Below are 15,794 nucleotides of genomic sequence, written 5' to 3'. Positions count from 1 at the left end.
CCGATGTCCGGAGGAGAGGCAGCCCCATCCGAGCCTCTCTTGCAGCCACGGACCACCACTTCAGCCCAGGTTGACTGATGCTTCGGAGTCGAGCAGGAGGAAAGCCTGGGAAGACTAGAGGGGTCCCAAAACACGGTGTCCTGGATGTTAGCGGTTGCACTAAGAGAAACAATCTGTTTGGCTTGTACTGAAGCCACATCCATAAAGCCAGTCAGCAGGGAATCTTTCTCTTTGAGTTCCTCTGAAAGTCGTCGGATGTCTTCCATAAGGTCAGCAATCTTCTTGTTCGCTTTCTTAAGGAGTGAGCAGTCCTCATGGGGCAGAGTTATCTCGGCTAGCATAGTCACCGGAGCTTTGTTGTGGTCAGTAACGTTGATCGCGTTTTTACGGTCATCTAGCTTAAAATCCATGTCGGATGACTAAAATCCTTAACCCACGTAAAACTTAAGTTAAAAACTTAACTTAAAAACTTAACTTAAGTTAAATGGAAAAGGATATAAAAAATGTAACGAAAAAGAGTGGATTAAAACTGGATAAGAGTCCGGTTTAAGACGGAGCTTCCGACAGGTGGCTACAGACGCCAACGCATGCGCAGAGTGCAGATTACGTCAGCAATTACGTCAGCGATCTTGTGACCTTGACCTACTCGCACCTATTGACTATGCGGCACTTCAGGTCTCAGACCTTAAGATGATGGTGCATAATCAGAGTATATTTATAAAGATACGAATCTAATGTTTCACAAACATTATTAAAATCCCCCCACACAGGCTTAGTTATCAAATAACATGTAGCCTAGATTTCATGAAAGTGCTGCTGTTCGAAGTTCCCTGTAGTTTTGGAGGTGTATTTGTTACACCACTGTTTTCTGTCAGACCACTGCATCTGACCATGTGACATTAAGCTACTGATTTTTATTAGTGACAAATGTGGAGGTGTCAATCTGTCTTTTGGTTGCAGAAGCTACCCCCATCACTCTAAATGAATAAATATAAATCACACTAAGGTGAGTTGTAATGCTAGATGGGGACAGATGGGTGTATGTAGAAATACAGCCCGTACTGAAACGTATCCAACACTTTTGGTAAAAGTACTTGAATAAATGAATTTAGTATTTTGAATTGACCGTGTGGAAAGCGCTCAGTATGTTTAGTATGGAAGTTAAGGTTTCATTCAGTTTAACCAGAGAGGACAATTGACAGTCTACAGTCCTGAGAGTACTAACCCAAGCATTAGCCTTATGAAAAACAAAACAATTTCTTACCATAAAAATCTGTTATAATCCTACACATTACACAGTTTTGCAACTATAGTTAGCCTTCCATACAAAAGAGCATGATACAGGACACATCACCACTGCTGATTCCTGACTGTTCATAACCATCACCGGCCCCCCCTAATGTTGTGGTTGGTACAGGTGTAGTGGGATTAATCTGTGCTTGGTCTGATATTAACGTGACAATTATAGTCAAATAGGAGATCAGAAGTTTGAATGGGGTTGTCTCTGGTCTTCAGTTGACCTTTCTTCAAGATCATTTCCAACAATGACGAGTGGATAAACTGGAACGGGCTCTGAATTTTATGTCCTGTGAGTGAGGATGATGACGTCGATGCTGCTGTAACAAATGTGTGTAGCTGCCACAAATGCTCTATTTATTTTCAATTAGACTTGTTCATATTGCGTTTCCTTCGAAGGCCTAGAGTCAGACGACAAAATCAATATCTCATCCCTGCAGCGTCTCCTCTGACAGGAGTATCAGTCACGTTGACTTATTTCATTTGAACGCTCTAGTCTTGTTTGATTTGTATAGAAAGGAAATTGTGATTTTAAAAAAAATATTTGGATGATTGAAGAGAGTGTACTGTAATGTGAGATAATAAATAACTTGACAGGTGTATAGAGATGATTCCAGCAATTTAATTCAATGAACAGAAGAGTACCGCACAAGATTGCATCAGCAGAGGTTTATGCATAGACTTTGATTCTTAAAATATTATACACATATTCTTTTTTTTTTTTAAATTGAATAACCTCCTTGTATTTTCATAACACTTTCATATGGCATTCTGATAAATTCCTCACTATTTAGTACAGGATGTTTGTCAGGTGTTTATGTATTTCTTTCTTCCCTTTTTTTGATATGTTACACACATTGGTGGGGAGAAAGATTTGTTGAAGTCAAAGCAAAAACACTGCAACTTTGAATGCCACTGCACTGTACACACTACAAGACTTGTCCACTGTGAAACACTAAGACTGCATTCAAAAATGAAATAAAAGGGACTCTTGAACAACAAAAAAATTAGATCAAGATTAGCAAATACAGAACCAACAATTGGTATTGAAATTATTTAGCAGCAGTTTCAGAAAGAGAAGACAAGAGAAAACAACAAACTGCTGGCAAATGACAGCAGAAGCTCTGGCAATTTTCCTGAAATTTCTTTCATAGAGAAGTTGGATAAAAATAGCTGATGTGATTTTTTTTTTTTTTTTTTTTTTTTTTAATGGGGGAGAAAAATGGTAAACTAACCTCAAGTTGGTGATTTTTCAGATAATCAACCACCAATCTGAACAATAATCCATTATATTTTCATTAAAGCATACATTTTAGTTTTTATTTTCATTAAAATTGTAATTACTGTAACACAGACTATGAATTTATGGCATTAAGATTCAATTCAGCAGCCGGGTAAATCAGGTTTTGGTGGGTTTACCCTCCAACTACATCCATGCTAGGCCCCAAGCTGTCCCACATATTTCCTACACACATTTCCCCTGTCAGGGATTCAGTCCACTACATGGCACTTTCCTCCGTGGTGTTAGGCCTGGGACATCGAGGAGACAAGTCTTTTTTTTTCAATTTTTTATCAGGTTAGCTTTAGAGAGAGCTAAGCGAGCTGCCGCTGTGCAGCTGACTACATGTTCTTGTACATGGAGCGATCTCTGGGGAGCTGGGGCTGGTTCGCCGTCAGCTTCAGGTGGAAGTGGTATACCGTGAGCGTGATGACGATGATGAGGGCCAAAATGAAGCCCAGGATGAGGGGGAGGGTCTCCTCCAGGCGCTCCCGCTGGTCGGTGATACACTTGTAGGCTGCAAAAAGTAAAATAATGAGCATAGTCAGCATGTTAAGGTGACGGAACATGACTGACAAGGGTCCTAAAAAGGCCTATAGGGAATTTTTTGTGTGCATTGTCTTTTCGGGCTGGGTGCCTTTCAATGGAATCGTATTGTGATAATGTGGTCATTTAAAATAAAAGACAAATAACTGCGCCTAAAAGTTATTTTCATTATTGTTTAATCTAGTGATTGCTTTCTTGATTAATTGTTTTTTGTAAAAAAAAAAAAAATTGAGAAAAACGCAACTGATGTCTTCAGATTTACTGTTTTCTCCAGCCAGGGGTTTACGAGTCCACTACTGTGAAGGATGAAAGAATCCAGCAAATATTCACATTTGAGAAGCTTAAACTAGTGAATTTGGCCATTTTTGCTTAAAAGAATGACTTAAATGACGGATCAATTATTAAAATAGCTGATTTAATTTTATTGATTTCTGTCAATTGACCATCCTTTAATCAAGTAATCATTTAACATCTAATTGAATGATTCCAATTTAATTGGTAAGTAGCTATGTTTTTTTTTGTGTTACACATGTAAGGCGTTTTCTGATGCAGTGCGTACAGTGGAACACAGTTAACTGCATTGAACGTCAGTTTGATCATTTTGTATGGGATTTAATATCACTCAGCCCTGTCGTCTTGGTGACCTTCAAGATTGTAGTAACCACGAACTCACCATGTGGCCCCTTACTGGGTTTGTCAGGCTGCAGTATAGGCTGACACGGACCTAAGTGTGCAGCGTACATAGTGGTGTGGTGTGTGTGCATGCATATCTGTGAGTAGCACGTGTGTGAAAAATAGTGGTAGCGTCTGTGTGTTTAAACAGAAACAACTGTTCCTGAGGGGGTTTTTTGTAAAAAATAAATAAATCACAGAAAGGTGAACTTTCACAGATGCTTCTTCTCTCTTTCAGTTGTCACACACAGTTTTCTTTCCCTCTTTTGTGTCTAAGTGGGGCTGGAAGTGCAGTATCTGGATGCGTTTTAAAGTTGAAGGTGTTTCTCTCTGTGGACAGCAGTAATGCACACTAGGAGGAAGGCAGTGAAGCATGGCGCAGCACAGTTTACAGCAGCTCAGACCAAATGATTCTTCCAAGGTGATTGGCTTCAGAGGACAGTCCAGGTACATTGCGTGTGTCTATAAAAGCTTGCATTGAGGATAAGATATGACTGCACTCATAAAGTCCTAATGACCCCCACTGCTTCTTTCCTTCTCTCTCCGCCTCTCTTTTCATCTCTTTCATCTGTCTTGCATCCCCCACCCCCTCTTTTTTTCTCTTGTTACCCTGTCTCCATCTCTGCAGTCTTATGTACTCCATACTGCAGCAATAGGAGAGAGAGAGAGTCAGGGACTAGAAAACAGTGGCAGTGTTTCTCAAAAAAGGAATTGTATGTGAATTGTTCTTACGTTCGCTGAACATGAAGTCAGAGGCGATGTCAAAGGGCTGGATCTGGATGTCATACATGGAGACTGTGATGCCCTTCTGGTGGTCGCTTGAGATGAGGGTGAGAGTCTGCTGTGCTGTGCACACAAAGGAGCGCCCGGCGGGGGTCACCAGGGCCGACAGGCGGTGGGTGCTGGCTGTGTGCTTCCCAGCTGCAGAGAAAGCATGAGTCATGGATGAATATAAAGTAAGCATGAAGGCATTATAATGTTTAAGGTGTGTGTGGGCCTCCATGTGGGCCTGTGTGAAAACGAGATTCATAAATGTTCAATATAAAAAACAAAATAACAGGAAAAATAATAAAATATAAAACAAACCAAAACGACTTGTTGACAACAGAATAATTAAACTTAGTATGACAACTTAGTTAAACGAGTTTATAGGAAGATACAAAACCGAAAAATGCTCTAGTTTTGTTTTTTACGTTGCAATAATAATAATAGGCGTATTTTTCAGTTCAAAGGCATAGCCTACTGTAACTTTACCTAAACTCTGCAATAATTCCAGTAAAAGCTCTGAAATGTTTCCAAAAATGCGTGCGTCATAAATAGACCTACAAACATGAATCCACCTTGTAATTCCATCTGAATGTAGTTGTGAGATGAATGACGGCAAGTTGCGATCAAAGCTGAGTGGTTACTGTACACATGGCTCGGCGGGAGACTCACGGTTGTATGCGTTGATGAATTGCGACGTCTCCGAGGTGTCGTAGACGAACTGGACCTTGCTAACCTTCCACACCTCAATGTCCTTGTCACGGGACTCCTGTGGGACGCAGACACATGCCAATGTTTGACAGAAACTTCAAACTAAAGACAATGTGAACCCCAGTAAATTCGTGAAAACGGATGTTTAGGTGATGTATTAGCGTCCTCATCCTCAGGAGATGATTTTGATGCTACATTGCATTGGTGTCACTTTCTCGCCCACCTTAGAGAAGTAGATGCGGAGAATGTAGGCGTTGTTCTTCCAGGTTATGTGGATCTCTGACTCCGTGCTCCCACATTTCCCCTCGATTTCCGCACTACGGGGCAGAGTGAACGACGCCTGCTCGGTGATTAGCTGCAAACAGATACAAGTAGGAGTAAAAAGTTGAGCGATAGCAGATCGCGGACTGTAATGTCGCTGGTAGGAGCTTTTAGCATTAGCGTTCCATTTTTACGCACGAATGTTCAGCATAAACGCATATCCAGAAAACCGTCCGGATTATTTTGATGAGAGGTTCTTAGAACCAGAGACAAAGAAAATTCAATTCATGGGAAAAAAAAAAAAGTTTGATATCAGAAAATGTTTTCCTTTTCCTGATGATGGTCGACGTCAGCATTTTACGCTCGACCACACAGAAGAAAAGCAGTTTCCAAATACAACTCTAATGTGTTCAAAATACATTCCTCTTTATTAATAAGAACAGAAACAGTCCATTTACATAAATAGCGCAATATTTTTCAACACAATTCCAGGGCAGCAACCACTTTTACGCACAACGGATTAACCTTTGTCTTCACGTTATACATCCTGAAACGGCCTGTGCGTTTCTTTCCTTTTTTTCCCCTACAGCATCCACATGTATTAAAATGCACGGGGGATTCCTTACGTCTATGCCGTTGAGCGCGAGCACGTCATATGGCACGAGGAATTTCACGGCGAACTCCACCATCAGGCATGTTGTGCCGTTCTCTCGGACCGCGAAGATGGCTTTGTCTGGGTTGTTGGAGAGGCCGGACAGGTTTTCCCCTTCCTGCTCCGCCAGCACCACGGACAGCGCTAGCACACCTGGCCACGGAGCAGAAAAGAATAGGATTTTGGTGGGGGCACTTACGGGGTAACAGATGGGGCATACGCATACCAAAACATGCAGAATCAGCAGAGACAGCGGCGTACTGGGTTGCAATTGAGTTTAGCGGTGCCCCCCCCCCCCACATTTTTAGATCCCTGGCATATCACCTCTGTTTCCTCACGGCATAGTCAACATCAGGTTAAAAACACTGGAGGTCTGAAATCTGCAGTATCGGGGGAGCAACAGCACGCCACTGGCTGCAGTCTAAACAGCGCCAGGAAGTGATGAGCTGCAACTCTGATCATGTTTGAAAGACTTTTCTATTCATGTGAGGAGGTAATAACAGGTGAAATATGCCAACTCAGTGAAACATAAGAGCACACATACACCCGGTCGTGCCCGAACACGCGCAGAAGAGGCCCACGCACGCACACATACGCACACACTCACTGCAGTGAGGAGTCACGACAACTGCGCACACACACAGCAACACACACTCTCTCTCCCCCTTACCAAACACACAGAGCAGCAGAAGTCGAGCGCTCTCCGTGGTACTGAACCCGAGTCGTTCCATTGCTATCAGCTTCCCCAGCGCTGGAAAAAAAGAGGGGGGCAAACTGACTGAGCAGCCTGTGCTGAAGCCACGAAAAGAAAAGAGAGAAAGACAGAGAGGGGAGGCGGGAGAGAGAGAAAGAAAGGGGGGAAGAGAGAGAGAGGAGGGATGCCTCTACTCAGCGCCCGTAAGTCACGCTCAGATCATCGTGAATGCAGCAAAAAAATGTCTCGACGTGAGATCCGGTTTGAGCTGCAGAAGCAGCCGGCTCCGAGGAGTTCTGACTGTCCAAACCGACCTGCCTCCCCAAGGTTGACAAGGTTTAACGCAGTGGCAGCTGCAGGACCGAGCTCCCTCTATGCATTATTAACACCAGGAATAAATAGGTCCTTCTTGAATGACAAAGTCCGTCATCTGAAAGTCCGTCACCTGTGTCTCTTGTAAGGACGAACTCGGCATGCAGTCTCAGTTATTCCCGCAATGCTGTGCTCGCCATCTCTGTGGTAGCAGCTGTAGGCTGGGCTGAAATGATGTACGTCTGGAGGGAAACGCCGACAACACCCTCTCCCTCCCTCCCTCTATTCCGAACTCCACTTCTGTAAGGTTTGCAGCTGAGTTTGTGAGAATGGGTGCTGTAAAACATCTGTTCATCTTAAACGTATACGTATTAAGATTAATATTATTAAGAGATTTATTAAAGAAGCATTTTAGAAGTTATGACACAAGTGAACCTGACACCGGAACCACTAGGGTATCATTTTTCTCGTGCTTTACGAATCGTGATTTTGAGACTAATTACACACAGAAGATCGGACTAAACTTAACGCTTAATTGACATGACTAGAATTACACCAACGCCTGAATCGTTAAATGGTATTGATGTCTCTTTTTGAAAATGTACTGTAAATACTCTACGCAATAATGCTATCTGATTGATTGCCTGTCTTTCTTTCTCATCTAACACAGGACACTAGGTTCATTTCAGATGCCTGAGAGTGCGATTCTAATCACTGTTAGCAACCATAAAAATCAGTAATTGAAGATAGCACGCCAACCAATAGAAATCTACGCTGATGTGACATGTGAAATATTGTAGCATAACACAAGTAAATGCTAACCGTAGCCTATATAATATATTGAACATCACCTCTCCACCTTCGCTGTAACCCCCTACCCACTCCAAAGGGAGTGGCAAATGCTGCTGAACACATGTTTATACTAGAAGTTACACATTGCGTTTCAGCTGCAGTGTCCGACCGGCGGGTGCTGGTATTTTACGCACATGCAAAGTACTCTGAATTGCTGTTGTTATTCATTTGTAGTCAAATGCCTTTAGGTTCGTTTTTACCCCCTCTATACTTCGGTTGATAGCGTCCGGATGTAACATGGCAGAAACTTTTGCAGGACGTTAACCACATCGACTCTGTTGGATGCACTGATCATTTGCAGGCAAGCCATTTGAATTTTGACGGTCAGTGAAGATCACAAGACACATTTTGGAGGTGACTTTAGGAAAGTAGCTAATTGAGTGCAGCGGATTATCTCTCTCAAGTAACTAGGTCTAAAACTACCGTTCTAGTAAGTTTAGTCACACTTTTTACGCATGACGCACTTTGTTTTTTTAAGAGTTTGGCGTTCTGAAATGAAAATCAAACTCGCACTTGACTGAGCTGATGCTGTCGATGCTGGGTTTACTGTCCACCTGGGGATGTTTTATGCCCTGAGGGAATGTTTCTGATCGCGGCATCGGCCCCGACGTCAGCACCGGATCCTCCTCCAACTCTTTCACATCCTTTTTAAACTCCGGGGAGGTGAAACGGCGCAGGAGTTTGTTGCTCAGCACCGAGAAAGTAGTGTTTGAAGTAGCGGCAGCTGGTACGGCAAAGTGAGGAGGCTCAGCCTTGCAGGGAGACGCTTCACGCCTCCTCGCGGTTCTGGGTTTACGCAAATGCACCAGTGTGCGCTCTGGAGGTGTGGGGCTGTGGATGCTGGTTGGCAGACTCCATCTTTTCTGATAGTAGCTGTCGTGAAATCTGCGCACACCGAAGTCTAACATTTTAGATTTTTCTGGCCGTGGTTCATGCATACTTTTGTTGGCTAGGATGGGAGTCAGTAAGATGCCCAAGGCAGAGGGCGCGCTGGGTTCGGGGATGTTTCTGCTGGGCCGGGGTGAAAAGAAAATACATGTTTGAGCCTGACAGCTCTGTATAAGAGGAGGGAGGTGATAATCAGAGGTGGACAGCTTTCGCCCGGTTTTAGGGTGCTCATATTTTGGAGAATGGTCGGAAGTCCGCGGAAGGGGTGTATGGGTAAGGACTCTGGAGAAGACCAGCTCCTGTGGATGCAAGGTGGAGCATTCACTCCCTCTTTCAAACTCATCTATTGAGTCTATTGATGGTAACCGAATCTGCTTTATCTGAGGCCTTGGTTGCCAAGTGCAATTACGAACTAATAAGCAGTCTTCATGATTACACGTTTGGAGGGCCTCAAGTTTGTTCACTAAATGTCCAACTTTCCTCTCAAACGTGTCATGCACATTCCCACATCCCAAACTAAGTCGCGGCTGCGCGTTTGCCCGAGCGCCTCCCTCAGCCTCCCGGCCCTTCTTGGAGTTGTTAGTGAGCGCAGAGATGCACTCAGTGTGCCCGAGAAACTTTGCCACTTTAACAGCAGAGTTTCCAACTTTATTCTGCCTGTCTATCTGAAGACCCAGCCTCCTGAAAGCTCTCACCAAGAACTCAACCACAGGGGAGTGACCTGCTACTGCGGCGTACATTAGCGCAGTGTTCCCCCAGGAGTCCACAATCTCCGGGTCTGCATTGTTTCGGACCAGGATCTTCACAGCATCCAGGTAGCCTTTCTCACAAGCATAACTGAGCGCGGTCCGCCCGTCCCCGTCCTGACAGTTGACATTGGCTCCTCTCTGCAGCAGAAGCTCGACAAACTTACACCGAGTCTGACCATCAGGCAGTAGGATAGAAGAGATGAGGGGGGTATGTGCGCCCTCTGTTTTCGAGTCCACGATTTCCCCATCCAGCGCGTCCAGAACGAACTTGGCCAGGTGGACTTTGTCGTTGGACATCGCTTCCAGGAGGATCTTGGTGCCTGTTTGCCCATAGGACTTCGCCTGAGCCTTGAACATGATTCTGAAATGGGCCAAAAACTTATCGGAGAAATCTCATGTTTTTACAATATGGATCCGGTTTGGAAACTTCTTCCGCAAACGAATGCCGACAACACAGACTCATCACCCCTGTTTATATAGTGAAGTGGAAGCCACAGAGTTGCCGGGCAACGCAAATATAATTACCGCGCGTTGTTCGTCTTTCTAATGGAAATAGGCCTAGCCTGCTTTATAATGACAATAAGAGCTTCAGCGCTGGAGCCGCCTGTTTTCAAGAGTGGATCTGGGATATTAATTCACCCTGCACTTGTTGAATGTGATTAGACAGCAGTGGGCATTGTTTGTGGAATAAGTGCGGGGGTGGTGCGTGCTCTCGCTCTTAATAAATGTGGCTTGCAGACAGTGCGGCCCCACTTGAGACATTTTCAGCACACAATGATCAGATCTCAGCAGGAACACACTGAGGGGATGAATAGTTTCCATTGTTGGCATTAAAATAACGTTTTAATGAGTCTAGAAAAAGGAATTTTCAAAATCACCCACAGTTGCACTCTGAAGAAACACAAATGAGCCACATAGTTGTCCCATTTTACACCTGGATTTATTGATACACATACTATAAAACAGTATTAAAGGAGCTGGATAACAACAGTATTTTCATTGCTTTAAGTTCAACAATACAATATATAAATACAAAAACACGCACAGAATGGTTTGTTGACAAGCTACAGTTCAAATAGAAAACATAGGAGATACAGTAGAAACTGAGGAAATTAAATCAGTGATGTCGCTCTGCAAAAATAATCTGCTTTTTGACAAACTAGAAAGCCAAAGGTTACATGTAGTCACACAACAGAAACATTTGACTAGTGCAAAAAAGCCTCTAACAAACAGAATAATCTTAAACTACACATTATATCTAATATATATAATATATATATATATTCATTTATTTATATATATCTTCATATAAATAACCCCTTAATTTGGCATTTTATCATTCGTAAAATAATTTTAACATCCTAACAGACACTGAGTGGCACATTTGAAAGCGATGGAATGAAATTTAAAAGCACTTTTACTTGTTTATCTCTGCACTAGATATGTGGTGAGAGCTTTATACTGTGTTGTGTGGTGCAGTAAGGGCAGACGGGAAAACAAAAAGAACAAACAAGAAATCCCAGTGGTTGATAAATGTCTTTCCCCAACATCCAACAGACTCCAACTCTATCCCCTGAGCCCTTGTGAGACAGAACACACTTGGTCAAAAAGTAAATTAAACTACATACATTCCAGTATATACAATAAGATCCCGTCTACCCTTTTACATGTTACAGTAGAATAAAACAGAAACAAATCTTTATAAAGGCCAAATTACTTAGGTGCTTTTAGCCCCATGTTTGTTAGTTTTCATATCACTATTATTTTTGTCATTTTGGTTGATCTTTTTTAGTGGTATGCCATGCAGTGTGAATGTCCGGCATAGTCATATGTGCACAAATACTACAGTACCCACGGGATTACTTCATGATAGTACTTCACATCACATTTTTTCTCTGCAGTGGCTTTTTGTCCAGCAGTGACACCAGGGCTGCGTACAATAGTGCTTCCCATAAACAGTAACATTGACAAGCCAACCTGTTTGGGACACAGAGGGATACCGGCCTTGTCTGAAATCCCTGGTGTGGATAGTGTGTGGCAGCCATGTCACAGGCTTTGTTAGAAATTATTCACTCTAATCCCCCCTGACCAAAGGCCAGCAGATTACAAGCCGAGGTTACTAATGTGCAGTCAAGAAGCTATTAAGGGAGCGCTTCATTTCAACAATGCCTTAATGAGTAGGAAACTGATGAGACTGTGTTGACTTCTGTCCGCCAAAGTTCTTGTCTGATGGTGATGGTCTGTTCAATTAAAACAATGTATTACAGCAGAATTAACATGCTGCCAAGAATGGATTCATTTAGTTACCAATGTATTACAGATCGGCACAATTTTCACAAGTTTGTGCCAGTGCAAATTTCCTTTAATGCAAAGACCCATTTTAATCCCATGTAACCTTTTACTCACTGGTAGATGTCCCCTTATTATATCATTTTAAATTAGGTGTTACTACTCATGTCATTGCCTTAGTTTGCAGGGATGCAACAATTGTATCACGATTTTAAAGGCAAAGAAATTGTGTATTTGTATACCTTCAACTTTGAGGGAATCATGTAATTGTTAGTTTTTGCATAGTACACATGATTTTGAGCCTAAAGTTGAGTTTTACAACTTGTAATGATTGAGCTCAAGCAATTGTAAACAAAAATGACAGTGCTTCAGTTTTATTTGAAAATAACACATTCTCAAGTAAAAGTGAAGCACAGAAGTTACACAATTTATTGGGTATTTCCGACTAATTACAACAGAATTTGACAGTAATCAGCCATAATGATCAAAGTGAACATCAGTCCATTGTGATCCCTTTTACAGTCTTCTGACTCAGCAAGATAAGCCTTTTTATAGTGGGCTGTAACATTGATCAACAACAAAAAGTCAGTAATACATCTTTGTAAAGTCAATCAGCTTGCATTGCAGGAATATGTAACTGGGTGGGGGGTGTTGCCAATCCTTCATACAGTGATATATGTAAATATATATATATTTTTAAATACATTCTTACGTAATACAGAGAGCCTACAGTAGTGCACTGCTACATTTTTCTCACATTGTTATGATGGCACACACAAAGTGCTCAGGACAAGACCGGTGTGTAGCATACAGTGTTTTACACAAAGTTTATTCGTTTGTGCTGAATTGACATGAAATCTTATATTCTTCTCCCCTCTTCCACGCTGTGTTTGGAGCAGTTAATTGGGTACCGATTTAAACAAACACACAAAAAAACCAGAAAAAATCCAAACAAGTCAAAAAGGAAATGGACATCTACTTCCCATGAGCGAACATATTTGTGCATGGTGTGTGTGTGTGTGTGTGTGTGTGTGTGTGTGTCCACCAATAGCTTCAGCTTGTGTTGCCCGTAGGACGCAGAGAACGTTGAAGGTCACAGGAAATGTAGATCTACATACAGTGGACGAGTCGATGAGTCTGACTCTGTGTTGCTCCATCTTCAATAAGTGATTAAACCCCCCCGTCAAACAGTGAAAAGCGCCAATGGCTCAGTGGTATAAAGTGAGGGGTAAGGGTGCAGAAACTGAGTGGGAGGCGGGGGGGTGGACTGTAACAGAAATGTACAGAGACAGGGATGTTGGCAGGGTTAACATCTCTGGGTTGTAGAGGGATATCCGCGGTGGAGTGTTTATGCACCTGCGCGCGGTGCGTGCGTGTGCGTGCTTGTGCCTCGGTCTCAGTCGCTCACACTACCGTGGCAGGTCTGCGGTCCATCTCCTCCTCCAACTTCACCATCTGCTGCATGTCCTTGGCCTTTGAGGAGAGAGAAAACACAGTCAGACACAGAAACTAAACACCACACTAAATGCACATCCTCTTTTTGTCTTTTGTTACCAATGTTGACATATGCAAGTTATAAGTCCTGAATGTTGTATTGCTCATCATTTTTATCAGAAAGACATATGTTTAATTATAGTAATATTAGTTATGTAAACCACATGCATAGTAGGAGTGACGTGTAATGGTCACCACAAAATGTCTGCAGGGGGACACTGTCACGTACTATGAAAACAAATGATTATGAGCTAGAGTGAAAGCACAGTGATGCAGGTTGGGAGCTGGCTGTTTCTGCTTAGTAATAGCTGGTGAGTCATGGTGATAAATGACTCAAGCTGCTAGTTGGCGCTGCTAACACCCCGAGAGCTGTAGACTACAAATGTGGGAATGGGATTTCACAATACAAAGAAAGAAATACTATTTCCCTCCTTTACTCAGTGGTGATTCACCTCAGAAGTGCACATTATGGTTGTAGATGGCAGGGAAATACAGATTTGAACAGGCTCAGCGGAAAACTGAGGTGACAGGGGAAAAAAAGAGCAACATGACTAAGTGGTAGAAGGGAAGAGAGATGGAGAGGAAACATGATCACCAAGTGATGCGCTGACAGAAATGTGGTTTCAGATGTAGAATTGGGTGAGATGGAGATGCCTACCTTGAACCTGTTTGTTTGCATGGTGTGATTTCAAAAGCTGTGCCGGAAGAAGCAAATCATATAAAAAATGAACATGTGCATACATGAAAGACATGTACAGGTAATGGAGTGTAGCAGATGATAAAATAAAATAGAAAGATGAAGATATGAGACCTTCATATGCAAACAGAACTATAAGTTTTATAGTTTCTACTGTTTGCAGGGTAGACTTAATACATATAAGCGAGATACAGTCCAGTCCCATGTTATAGCGAGGAAACACTTTAGTACAAAGTTATGTAAGCCGTAACGAGAGTTGAGACTTTGGTTATTTATTATGGACTGTTTATTTTTTGGGACGTGTGACCTGTACTACACAAAGGGAGTTCAATCTACTCAGAGTTAACTCAGGGTTATCAGGCAAACTCAGGGTTGACAAACTCTGACCGCCTACACTGGTGTTAAAAGGTACTACGACGGTGAATAAGATGTTGGTTAGTTGAGTCGGTGTTAACTTAATTGGAGTTGGTGTGCGTTTGCGTAAAAGGGGTGTGTTCGGCCGTGCAGACATTTTTGCCATGCTTCGTATTTTCCCCAGGAGAATGCATGTTGACTGTGTCAGGATATGAGGAGGACACATTTAATGGCCAAATCTAACACAGTGGCAGCCGACAAAGCCAGGGAGGCTTGTTGGCATCGCAGGGAGTAAATTTGTAATTATCTTCACACCGTCCTTATTGTAGGCCAATTCTTTATGATGTATTTTATGGACTCTTCATTTATGTGTAATATCATTAAGATGTAAAGGTACAACAGCACATTGTGTCCATTGTAATAAAAAAAATTGGAGCCAGGGGAGAGGGGGAAAGAATTTCAGATTACTGTGGTAGATTTACGAGAAACTAATAATCACAAATCTACAAGTTGAAAACTTGAATATTCTGACACTGTATTTATATATTTGAGAGCAACTCTCTGAAAAAGTGTTTTTTTTTTTTAAGGAACCACATCACTTTACTCTGCAAGGCTGAACATCACACACACGTAGTTCAGAGATGCAGCGTAAATTGCCGTGACAGCAGCCCTCGATTAACACCTATCCACCTTTCCGTAAGTGGGTCGTAAGAAGTTGAGATGGAGAACAGCAGTCAGCAGATGGTAAGTTGGTTGTCAGGTATGCCAGTGACCTTTAGTAAATTCTACAGTATATTATCAGTAAAATTTTGACTGTAATGTTTGCTTTTCTTTGTGTTGTACCTGCTCATTGAACTTCTCCAGTTTGTCCAACTGTTCTCTCTGGTTTTTCTGTAGCTGTTCCATCTCCTTCTGATGCTTCATGGCCAGCTGCAGACACACCAGGGACAAAGGCAGTACATTATAACATTTACTTACGGATTAATGCTACAAATAAGTAGTAACTTTGTAATGTCTCAAGCCATAATTAGTAGTCAGATCACTGAAAACAGATGTGATGTGAGCCCTGGAGTTGTTTTTGGCTTGTAATTTGCTGTATTGTTTTGTCCCCGTATTGTATTTGTACTACTGATCTCTGCACACACTGGGTAAGAGGCCATGTACACCACAGGGACAAGTTTGGTCACATAGTGTTAATTAATTGTGCAACATCAATATAAATTCAGATTTGTTGCTGTGATCAATCACGCTAATGTCGTTAAGAAAGCAAAACATGTCAACAG

The 15,794-nt window shown here is 42.3% G+C and overlaps 2 protein-coding genes and 1 long non-coding RNA gene across 10 annotated transcripts in view; 1 reads left to right on the top strand and 2 right to left on the bottom strand.

The window, feature by feature from the left end:
- Positions 1-15,794, top strand: part of LOC123977755 — a 29,187-nt gene that overhangs the window by 2,549 nt on the left and 10,844 nt on the right. The window contains exons 2-3 of the long non-coding RNA XR_006826749.1: positions 15,099-15,255; positions 15,409-15,467. This is a non-coding gene — a long non-coding RNA (uncharacterized LOC123977755). The remainder of the gene's footprint in view (positions 1-15,098; positions 15,256-15,408; positions 15,468-15,794) is intronic.
- Positions 2,531-10,158, bottom strand: lamp5 (lysosomal associated membrane protein family member 5). Of its 4 annotated transcripts, none has more exons than XM_046060703.1 (7): positions 9,842-10,158; positions 6,853-6,933; positions 6,157-6,335; positions 5,493-5,624; positions 5,231-5,327; positions 4,526-4,714; positions 2,531-3,092 (listed from the first exon to the last, which is right to left on the bottom strand). In XM_046060703.1, the coding sequence occupies exons 1-7, from the start codon at positions 10,032-10,034 to the stop codon at positions 2,917-2,919; spliced, it is 1,047 nt and encodes a 348-aa protein (XP_045916659.1). In that variant the 5' UTR covers positions 10,035-10,158; the 3' UTR covers positions 2,531-2,916. The 4 variants fall into 4 exon arrangements, with proteins under 4 accessions (XP_045916659.1, XP_045916663.1, XP_045916662.1 ...); XM_046060707.1 differs by lacking the exon at positions 9,842-10,158 and adding an exon at positions 9,624-9,734; XM_046060706.1 differs by lacking the exon at positions 6,853-6,933.
- The window catches only part of LOC123977750 (1-phosphatidylinositol 4,5-bisphosphate phosphodiesterase beta-4-like), a 72,319-nt gene continuing 67,123 nt past the window's right edge, over positions 10,599-15,794 (bottom strand). For all 5 annotated transcript variants that reach the window (XM_046060687.1, XM_046060688.1, XM_046060685.1 and 2 more), the window contains 3 exons: positions 15,355-15,441; positions 14,119-14,155; positions 10,599-13,439 (listed from right to left, as the gene is read on the bottom strand). In XM_046060687.1, the coding sequence (XP_045916643.1) occupies positions 13,363-13,439; positions 14,119-14,155; positions 15,355-15,441 (201 nt within the window). In that variant the 3' untranslated portion in view covers positions 10,599-13,362. The remainder of the gene's footprint in view (positions 13,440-14,118; positions 14,156-15,354; positions 15,442-15,794) is intronic.

This window comes from Micropterus dolomieu, linkage group LG10, assembly GCF_021292245.1.
Source record: "Micropterus dolomieu isolate WLL.071019.BEF.003 ecotype Adirondacks linkage group LG10, ASM2129224v1, whole genome shotgun sequence".
NCBI classification, from domain to species: domain Eukaryota; kingdom Metazoa; phylum Chordata; class Actinopteri; order Centrarchiformes; family Centrarchidae; genus Micropterus; species Micropterus dolomieu.
The sequence above is the reverse complement of the archived record's forward strand: the minus strand, read 5'-3'. Positions and strand labels throughout refer to the sequence as shown.

Coding starts and splice junctions, on each gene's coding strand:
- lamp5 (XM_046060703.1), bottom strand. CDS start 10,034: ATGTTCAAGGCTCAGGCGAAGTCCTATGGGCAAACAGGCACCAAGATC. Junction 6,934..9,841: donor GCCTGATGGTCAGACTCGGT/GTAAGTTTGTCG, acceptor CTTTTTTTCCAG/CGCTGGGGAAGCTGATAGCA. Junction 6,336..6,852: donor TCTGCTGCTCTGTGTGTTTG/GTAAGGGGGAGA, acceptor CTCCGTGGCCAG/GTGTGCTAGCGCTGTCCGTG.